The sequence below is a fragment of the Neovison vison genome, chromosome 4 (genome assembly GCF_020171115.1).
Source record: "Neovison vison isolate M4711 chromosome 4, ASM_NN_V1, whole genome shotgun sequence".
In the NCBI taxonomy this organism is placed as follows: domain Eukaryota; kingdom Metazoa; phylum Chordata; class Mammalia; order Carnivora; family Mustelidae; genus Neogale; species Neogale vison.
Window position 1 is genome coordinate 32,767,501 of NC_058094.1, and position 10,224 is coordinate 32,777,724.

Genomic DNA, 10,224 nt, shown 5'->3' on the forward strand with positions numbered 1-10,224 from the left:
CCAAGTTGCATAAAAAAGGAACTGAAGTATAAGAGAAGAAATCCACCGAATAAAAGCGACAGAGTCATGTCTGAAAGGCAAGGTTTGTACATGTATATATAGATCGAAATACTTAACTGTAGCAAACTGCTTGCAACCTGGACCCCATTTCACGCTGAATAAGTTGATTGATAGGATTTATTTTTAAACTACACCAAACACAATTTTCAACCTCTGGGGGTGGGGTGAGTGTGGTTAATAATTAAGGGGGAGGGGATACTAGTAAAGCCTTACCCCCAAATTACACTACAGTCAGTTTGAAACTAGTTGCCAGACTTTTAACAACACGAAGAAATGGACACACCACAACCCTAGCAAAAAAAATAAAAATACAAATAAACTAATAAGGCTGTGTCTCGTTTTCGGCCAAAGCGTTGAAGAAGTGTCGCAGGGCGACAAAACACCATTGGAGGAATTTCCCCAAGACAAGAAAAGTTGACCGAGTTGAGTTCTGCCAGTGTGTGTTTCGGGCAGGTACCTCGGCCCCCGCGGCGTCTTCTAAGCGCCACCCCGACCCTCGGGCGCTGGGGGGCTCCGGGTCACGCTCTCCGCCGCGCACGGGCTGCCTTGAACTCACAGCTTCCGCGCTGGGAAGTGACGGGCGGCCCCTCCCAGCGAGGACTCCGCGCGCCTCCGGGGCGGGAGGTAAAGCGAATCCCCGCTCGGCTGAGCGTCCCGGCCACGCGAACGGGACGGGGCCCGGCGCCCCCGGCCCAGCCCCGGCCGCCGCCAGCCCCGCGCCCTCGGGGCGGAGGCGGACGGCCGCCCGGCTGCAGAGGCGCAAACTTTTACACCTACTTTTTGTTTCGCTTCGGGTCTGGCGTGGCTCGGGCACCGCCCTGGACCCGGACCCAGACACTGATTTTCCACCGCCCAGGGACGGTGCCTCCCGCGCCCCGAGGTGCAGCCAGCTTTTCGGAGAACTGAGTTCTCACCCTGCCTGCTAAAAGTGTGGTCCCCGAGAGTAGCACGACGCCAGTTGCAACAACAATGACAACCACCACCCTAAGCTGAATCTCCTAAATGAGCGGGGCTGCCCGGGCAGGCTGGACGATAGCGCCAGCGGGACTCACTGGGCGCGGGGGTCGGGATTAAAAAGAAAGCCCGGAGCGCGAAGACTCGGGCGAGCCAGAGTAGGCTGTCGGTCGCGGCGTCTTTCTCGCCCGGCGCTCGGGGCGTCTGTCTGTCTGTGCCTGACTAGTTGTCCCCTCCGCTGCTCAGGCAAAGTTTGACAAATCCGGGGCACGGGGAGCGGATTTCCCCGAGCCCCCCTCCCTTTCCCGCCCCGCGCGCCCCCCTCCCCAGAAATAATCCCAGCAACTGCCGGCCCAGCGTGCAAACTTACGTTTGATCTGCCGAGGTTTGCTCTGCTTTCGCCGGGACATCTCGGCGGCGGCCGCTGCCACTGGGGCTCCCGCGGTGCCCGCGGTCCGGGCTGCCGCTCCCTCGGCTCCCGCCGCTCCCGCCGCCGCCGCTGGCCAGGCTCGGGCCGCCGCGGGCCGGACTCCAGGGGCTCCGGACGCGCGGGATCCGGGCGCTGGGCTCCTTCGGGAGCCGCGGAGCCACGTTTGGAGATGAGCAGGCAAATGAGAAGACAGAGGGGGGCAGAGAGAGTGTGACAGTGGGGAGGGGAGGGGGAGAGTAGAAGAGCGACGGAGGGGGGAGAACAGAATTTACAAACGAATGGACGAGGAGAGAGAAAAGGGGAACACGCAAAGAAGGAAGAGAAGGAGGGAGAGAAGGGAGAGCGAGCAGAGGAGAGAGGGGGAGAGAGGGGGCGGAAGGCGCGGGAGGAGGAGCGCGCTCGCTCTCCCCTCTCCCCGGCGTGCGGGGCAGAGACTCGAGCGCCGCCGCCGCCGCCGCCGCCGCCGCCGCCGCCGCTCCGGGCCGCGCAGCTCTCTCTCTGCCGCGGGAGGTGGCGAGGCGCGGGAGGGAGGGGCGCGCCGGGGCTGCGGGGAGGGGAGACTATTCCATCAGCGAAAGGAGGATTGGCTGCATCCAAAGCCAGTCCGGATGCAAAAGAGGGCCCCGGCCTCGGTCGGGTGGGGTGCACGGGAGCGCGGTGGGGGGTTGGGGGGGGAAGAGGCGTGGGGAGGCTTTGGAGGGGGGCCACCTTCTGCAGTTGTCACCGCGTCAGCTCTGGGCATCTGCCAGAGCACCCCTCCAGGCAACTTCTTCCCACAGCCCCCTCTGATGGACCCCAACTCTCCCCACGCCTCGCCCGTCCAGCGGGGCACAAAGAAATCCCAGTCTCTTCGTAAACTTTGTGCTTCCAGTTATGCCGCCCCCTCCCCTAGCCTCCACCCCCGCCCTTCCAGCTTCTTGGCAGGAAGGTTAGGCCCCTGGCAAAATCCTCGGCGTGAGGCAGCTGATCACAAATGCCAACTGTGTGTCTTGGGGCCAGTTAAGCCCTCTCATCTGCCCGGGCTCTCTAGAGACCATTTCAATGCTCTCAAGGTTCCCAGGAGACCGCTGCGGACGTGGACCATCCCCCACTTAGCCCGCACGGATGGGATGCTGAGCGGTGTCCTCAAAGTGCTCTCTCTCACCTCGAGTTTTCATTTCTAGATTGTAAAAATTCCGAATTTGGAAACAGGCAGATATTTTTTCCTCAAATCAAAAATGAGCACCATGAACTAGGTGATTAGCCCTAGGTGGGAAATGAACCGAATCTAATCAGAATACTAACTTCTTGAGGAAGTCGGTGGAAGTTCTGAAGTCCCTCCCCATCCCATGACCTCTAATTCTTTTTAGTTCTTCTGCCACAGGGAAGCAGCCAGCGACTAATAAAAGATTTGATCTTGCCATAATTTCCCAAGCAGGTAAGACCCAATAACTATTTCATGGTTCTTCAGCTTTTAAAGTTTTGTTTCATTCTTATTCAATTATTTTGTGTGTAGTATGTTGGAAACTGCAAGCCAAAAGAAGAACAAATTTTGAAGTGATTTGCATAGTTATTATTTGGCCAAGTTAAGCTTGCATGAGGCTAGCTTAGTTTCTCATAGTTTCATATATACTGAGTATTAAATATATCCTCCCGGGTGGGCTGGAAGAAGCTTCTATCCAAGTGGCAGTGGAACTGGCCGCTTTATGTAATCAGTATTTACTAATAAACTCCACTGCAGTTGACACGTATCCCCCAGATACTGCTGACCCTTCCCCCCAGGTTGTGAGATCCTCCATTCTGATCTAAAATTGTGCCCCCCTTTGTCTGGTCTGCTGGCCATTCCTATGAGCCCCACCAAACTTGATACTCTGAAAGGGTCTGGGGGTCAGCAGAGAGCCTAAGCAGAGATATGCCTGAGCATAATGCCGGCCGCTCAGTGTGCAGGAGGCACTGTAATCAGTGTCATTTATAACCCCATCAGGACATCTTCTGGAAGGTGTAAAGAGTTGCCCTGTGAAAGGTTTGGCTGAGAGAATCTTAACACAGAGCTGAAGACCAATTGTGAATTTTATTCCATTACCATTAGTACTATTACCATATGGGGTTGTAAGAATACATGTCCTTTGCAGTGGAAAATGCACTAAATGACAAAGTCCCTCCCCTGAAGAACCAACAAATTAAAGCCGTAAGTACCATGAAAAGCAGGGTTATATGTGTTTGTGTTGTGGAATGAATAAGCAGACAGAGAACTAAAGATTTTTGCCTCCTTAATTTTCAATTCATTACAATTAAATTGGTGTGCTTAGAATTGGATGTATTATACATTATGGTTTTTAAAGATCTTTTTTACAGAACTGGCTGACTTTTTATATCAGCCAAAAGGAATGCCCATTGGAATTAAAATATCATAACAGTTAGTGTTTCTTTTGGCATTTGAAATGGTTAAATATGCAAAGCAAAAGAGAAACAAATAAATCTCAGCTAAATATTCCGTTTAAAAGCTGAAAGGAGCAAAAGTCAGGGAATTCAAGGCAAGACTGGTAAAATAACCAGACTGCATTATTAGAAATATAGTTTATATAAATTTATAAATATATATTAATTATAGCCATTATGAATAAATTAAACTGAGGAATACTATTACAATTTGTGTTTTCTCATCATTTTTAATGAGAATGTTGATGATATTTAAAGTTCAATTTTTCTTTTTCTGATTTAACTCACTAAGGTTATAAAATTAAAAGACAGCAAAACCTATAAGCAATTATCTCTGCCCAAATGGATATAGCAGGCCCAAACCACAGCTACATGACTATCAAACAATGATTATGAAAACCACAATTGAGAAAAGCATCAGGGAATGATATTGCAAAACCACAGCAACAAATGTGTCTGTGATATTGAAAACCACAATTCACAACTACTACCCTGTGTACCGCAAATTACTATTTAACTATAAATGTGAAAATGTATAAGTAAGAGCAAAAAATAATTTCTCATTTACTTAAAAATGAATTATTCATTTTTTAGACTCACTGATTTCATCTCTACATAACGGTTCATTTTGAAAACTTTCGGCTTTCAAAGACAAATCATTGAAGAATCACATATGTAAGTTACTTTAAACGCAGAAAATATGCAACTTTTAATAACATTTCCTTAAATACTAAAAGAATTGATCTGAAACCAATCTGAAATTAAGAAACATTTACCTCAGTCTTTCTCAGGCTTTCTTCATAAAGTTCTTCGGGAGTGAAAGGGGAGGTGAGTGGACACTGCTTATGGTAAAAAAGCTTGAAGTACTGTATTACAACTTCAATGAAAATACAATGGTATATACTCTTAATAGTCCATTTAGCCAAAAACATATATCTGACAAAAAATGAGATGTCATTACCGAAACTACTTTAATATACAAAATCAAAGGTTTATTTACAAGTAAATAAAAACAATATTGTTTGCAGGTTTCTAGGGTCGCCAGATTTCAAAAATTAAAATAGGATGTCCAGTTAAATTTGTATTTCAAATAAGCAACTTTTTTTTTAGTATTAGTCTGTTCCGTGCAACATTTGGTACCTACTCATCTTAAAAGAACAATTGTTCATATCCTGTATTTTATTGCATTTTATGACAAACCTACAAATCTGGCATGTTAACATTTTCACAAATTTATGGTTGTTTTACAAATAACACTCTTTATAGAAAAGGCAAAAAAAACCTTAAAGTGCTTCCTACAGACATATATAATTCTTGAACATCATATTATTTAAGGATGGCAAGGTAGAAGAATAAATTTCTATACAAAAATTCTTACTTTATTTGGCACAGTACAGAAATGTGCTCTCAGTGTAAATGGATTGCATTCATGTATGTCTTACTCTTGCATTTGTTTTTAAAATGTGTTTTTTCCTCCAAGGGATCGACAAATTGATAAACCAACCTCCCAGGCCACATCTTATTAGGCAGCAAGCTGCCTCCTTTATTATGGAGTAAACAATATTCAAAAGCTTCAGAAAGACTTAATTTTTTGCCCTTGTATCCTCACCAGAAATTGAATACAGTTTATCTGCCTTGATTTAAGATTGTGACACTGAATTGAACAAGAACGCAGTATGAAAATAGTGTTTCGGATTTGTATATCTTTATAATTTGAGCAGTTTAAAAATAAAAATCAACAAATTCATCTAAATGGCATTCCTACATTATAACTATGAAAAGGACTATCTGTTTACTTGCAAAAGAGCCAAGGGCTTTGAAAACATTCAGTCAGTCTACATCAGGGTTTTAACTTGGGCCTCGTGTAGACGGTCAATCTCTAAAAAGAAGTTTGTATGTACAAAAATACGTTCTAAGGAGTGAATCTATTGAATTTACCAGATACTAAATATGTCTGTGAAAAAGCCATCTGCGGACGATTATGAGTTAAGAATCACTATTCTCTTTATGTGTAAATTTTTATGGTGTCCTGAAAACCAAGGTGTGCATGATTTAAGTTTTTACTCTTTGCAAATCGTCCTTTAATTCAAGGTACTATTCTGAGAGAAGAGGGTCATGAGATCAAGTCTATTTAAAAAAAAAAAAAGAAGAAGAAGAAGAAGAAGAAAAGAAAGTTCTTTGTTGCTAAGTCTGTATAATACATTCACATCTCCAAGTATAAAATAAATATTAAAGGAGTATAACCTGAGATTTTAGGGGACATCTGTAGATTTTGCCTGATTAACATCCATTCTCTTTTCAGTTAATAATGCTGTGATATCTTTTAAAGAATTACTCTTCCTCACCCAGTATTTGGTCATGTGATACAAATGTGACTGTCCTCAATCCCTACTCGTATATTCTAGGTGTTTGTCTCCAGTGATTGATTAAATGGCCCGATTTATTCCCATTAGTCAGCCCTGGAACGTTTTCCTATTCCGGTGGAACCACTGAGGGAAAGGTGCTGTTTTTCTGCTGGGCTCCACCGGGAGAATGCAAATCCTGTCACGCAAAATGTGCTGTTGCCCATCCTTGTTGGAAGAAACTGTTACGAACGCTGCCAACACAGAGGACTAATTTTGTCTTATCTTAGGATCTGATTTTTGGGAAATCCAAATTAAGATACCCATCAACATTTCAATATTACTTTGTTTTGGATCCATCAGCATTATCTTTGTGTCTCCATAAACATTAGAATCATTTCTATTATATCTCACTTTCATCTATTTGGCTAAGCTAACACTTAACACACCTTTGTTGTCTTAGTATAGATGTCATTTTTCACAGGAAGATATCACTTATCTCCCAGTCTCAATGAGATGCTTCTTCTCCTTTGCTACCATAATACTTTTTCTTTCTGCATAATATCACTTGTTGCAATGTATTACATTGACAATTTAGTTACATAAAATCCAATCCTCACCAGCCAATACACCTGTCCCAATACACCTAACTACATAGAAAGGTTGGTGAGGGCAAGAATCATCTTTTTCAGAATCATATCCTTCCCAGTGCGGGACACATAGAAAGTTCTAATATAATTATTGAAAGAAAAAGTGAATTCAGAATTAACCTGTCTTATGTGGGAACTCCTGCCATTCTCAGTCTCCATCCACATAGCCACAGGGACAGGAGACGGCGGCCATATTTGTACAGCATAACTCCATGCGTGCTCTTGTTGGCAGATACTTGGACCGCAAGGGAGACCCTGACTCAATTATGACCAAATCCCTCCCTTAGAAATCTAGAGTTAGTTTCAAGAGTTTCATCCTTACATAGGCTGATCTCTTGAATGAAAAAGTAAAACCTCTGGCATTATGGCATGGTTGTCACCGTCTGAACAGAGTAGCAGTGATAGTTTTTCTGTAGAGAGAAAAGTGAATAAAACATATGAAATGGAATCCCACATCTTGTCCCAGCCCTTTCATGGACTGCAGAAGCACTTCTGCCCCTGATATCACTGAGATACTTATGGTTTCTTAAAATAAATTCCTCCCAACATTTTCTTCTTTCAATTATTTTTGTCCTACATTAGCATTAGTTGATTCCTGTCACATTCAAGCCGAAAGACTAAATAAACCAGGACAAAAATTAACCATCTATGACTGCAGTTTGCTTGACTGAACATTTGAATATTTAGAAGTAGCAGTTGAACTGAATTTTCAACTTTCTTCCAGAAAACACTGTATTAGTCTGGGTTCTTCAGATAAACAGAACCAACAGTATAAATATATATATATATAATATAAATATATATATAGATATATATATTTGGAGACACAGAAAGGTTATGGGGAATTAACTTACACAGTCAGAGAGGCTGAGAAGTCCCAGGATCTGCAGTTGACAAATTGAAGACATAAGAGAGACAGTGGGATAGATCTAGCTTGAATCTGAAGGCCTAAGAACCGGAGGGGAGGTTGATGGTGTAAAATCCAATCTGAATCTGAATATGAAGGCAAGAAAAGACTGATATCTCAGCAGGGAAACAATCATGCACAGAGAGGGATTTCTCACTTACCTGCCTTTTTCTAATCAGGTCTTTCGTGGAATTGAGGAAGACAATTTGCTTTACTCCTCTGCCTATTCAAAATGTTAACCACATCTGAAAACATCACAGACACACCTAGAATGTTAGACCAAATATCTGGGCACCCCAAAAGCCAGTGAAGCTAACACATAAAATTAACTGTCGCAAGTACTTTTTTGATCCCCCCCCTCCCAGCGGCAACCCTGAAATGGCAAAGAACGCTTATGAATCTTAAGTGGGTAAATCCATAATTTTAACATAGATAATCGCAATAAAGATCAATTACCTTCTGGACATTCACTTCAATAAGGGATAACTCTTGGGGAAAAAGTTAGTATTTTCAAATTCAGAATTCCTCAAGGACTTGATGATCCATTGACATAAACATCTATAACCGTCCTGATTAACATCTATTCTGGCCCCAGATGTTCGATTTTACTTTCAACTTTACTTTACCACATTTGAATAACCATCTAACAGATTACCTTGCATGTAAATTTTATGAATGTTGTTATAATTTGCATGAAGAATGTTTATACTTCTGTGGTGGATTTTATTTTTCAACCTATAACTTTTGCCATAAATTCCTAAATGCAAAAGAAGAAATTAAACAGCTTTTTGAGAAAACTTGCTATGTTTATAGACTTAATCAAATCACTTATCTTTGCTTTTATCTCCTTGCAAGAGTATATTAAAATAATGCATTATGAGTGAATTTAGGGTGACCTGAAGTTGTAGGATTATGAATAAACATACCAGGGCATACTGATAATGAAATCATCTAAAAGACACTGAAATATCTTTTATATATGATTATATCACTTTTAAAATATATCTTATAATGAAAACTAAACTATATGACTAATATACCTCTTTTAAAACAATTTTTATATTTATTAAACAGATAGATGTACAGATTTAAAGGTCAAATAGATTTTTAAGGCTCATGATGAAAATTAGCAGTTTCTTGTCCCTCTCAACATCCCGACAATTCCCGCTCCCAGAGGAATAATCATTGTCAGTTCTTTTTAGGTGATTCTCCCAATGTTCACCTCATTTTTTTTAAGTAGGCTCCACACCCAACATGGAGCCCAATGCAGGCTTGAACTAGTGATCTTGAGATCAAGACCTGAGCTGAAGTCAAGAGTCCGACACTAACAGACTAAATCACCCAGGCTCCCCTGACGTTCCACTCATATTTCTAAATAAAATAGTATGTTTTAAAATTTTATTAGTTTAGTTATTATTGATTATATTGACTATCTACAATAAAATATGAAATTGTAATGGATTTATACCTCCAACACACACTTTCTTCAAATCTTTTTTTAAATCAAAAGCTTATATTTTTATTAACAGCTAATCTATATAGAGTATGGAGATTATGTTTTATTTTGATCTCTTTGTCTTTCCTGGAGTTCATAATTAATGTCTTCATCATTTTCTCAGTTTTCAATGAACTATCACTATCCATCCCCAAATCCTTTTCCAGTGTAATATAGTCATTATTACATCAAGTAATGCATCATTACATCCAATAATCGATAGTCAGATTATCAGATAATCAAGTTGGTTGTTTTTCCTGCCATGCTGGTGTCCTTGGAACCTTCCATCTTTCTGTTCTATTCTCAACTAATTGCTCTTTGTGACTAAAATTTTCTTTCCCCCCATGATCCTGAGAATTCCCATTTGCCCTATATTAGATTCTAGGTTTCCTGAATACTATTTATTCCTTTTTCTCCTTTCCTTTCCTCTTTCCATCCTTCCTTGTTTTGTACTTTTAGAGTACAATTTCATGGAGCTTTCTGGGAAAATGTATATATAAGGTAATTTTTTTGAGATTTCACAAGACTGAAAGTCTCCTGATTTTGCCCTAAATACGTGATACATGGTTTATGAGGGTATAGAATTCTAGAGTGTAAATTAGTTTTCCTGAACTGTTTTTCTTTTTTTCCTGACATTTTTTCCAGTTTTATTGAGATATAGTTCTATATCATAATATAAGCTTAAGGAGTACCACGTGATGATTTGATACACTTGTATTTTGCAAAATGATAACCACAATAAGGTTAGTTAACACCTCCATCACCTCACATAATTATCTTCTTTCTGCCTGCGGTGTGAATATTTAAGATCTACTGTCTTAGCAACTTTCAGGTGCATAATATAGTATTGGTAACTATAGTCACCATGCTGTACATTAAATCCCAGAACTTATTCATTTTATATTTTTTTAAGATTTTATTTATTTATTTCAGAGAGAGCAAGAATGAGAGCAACCAGGGGGAATGGC

The 10,224-nt window shown here is 41.5% G+C and overlaps 1 protein-coding gene across 1 annotated transcript in view; it reads right to left on the bottom strand.

Moving 5' to 3' along the window:
- ZFPM2 (zinc finger protein, FOG family member 2) overlaps nucleotides 1-2,186 on the bottom strand; it is a 454,522-nt gene extending 452,336 nt beyond the window's left edge. Inside the window, exons 1-3 of the mRNA XM_044246966.1 lie at nucleotides 2,153-2,186; nucleotides 1,848-2,031; nucleotides 1,385-1,584 (exon numbers count right to left, since the gene is read on the bottom strand). Of these exons, the coding sequence (XP_044102901.1) occupies nucleotides 1,385-1,584; nucleotides 1,848-2,031; nucleotides 2,153-2,186 (418 nt within the window). The remainder of the gene's footprint in view (nucleotides 1-1,384; nucleotides 1,585-1,847; nucleotides 2,032-2,152) is intronic.
- Nucleotides 2,187-10,224: the final 8,038 nt, after the last annotated feature.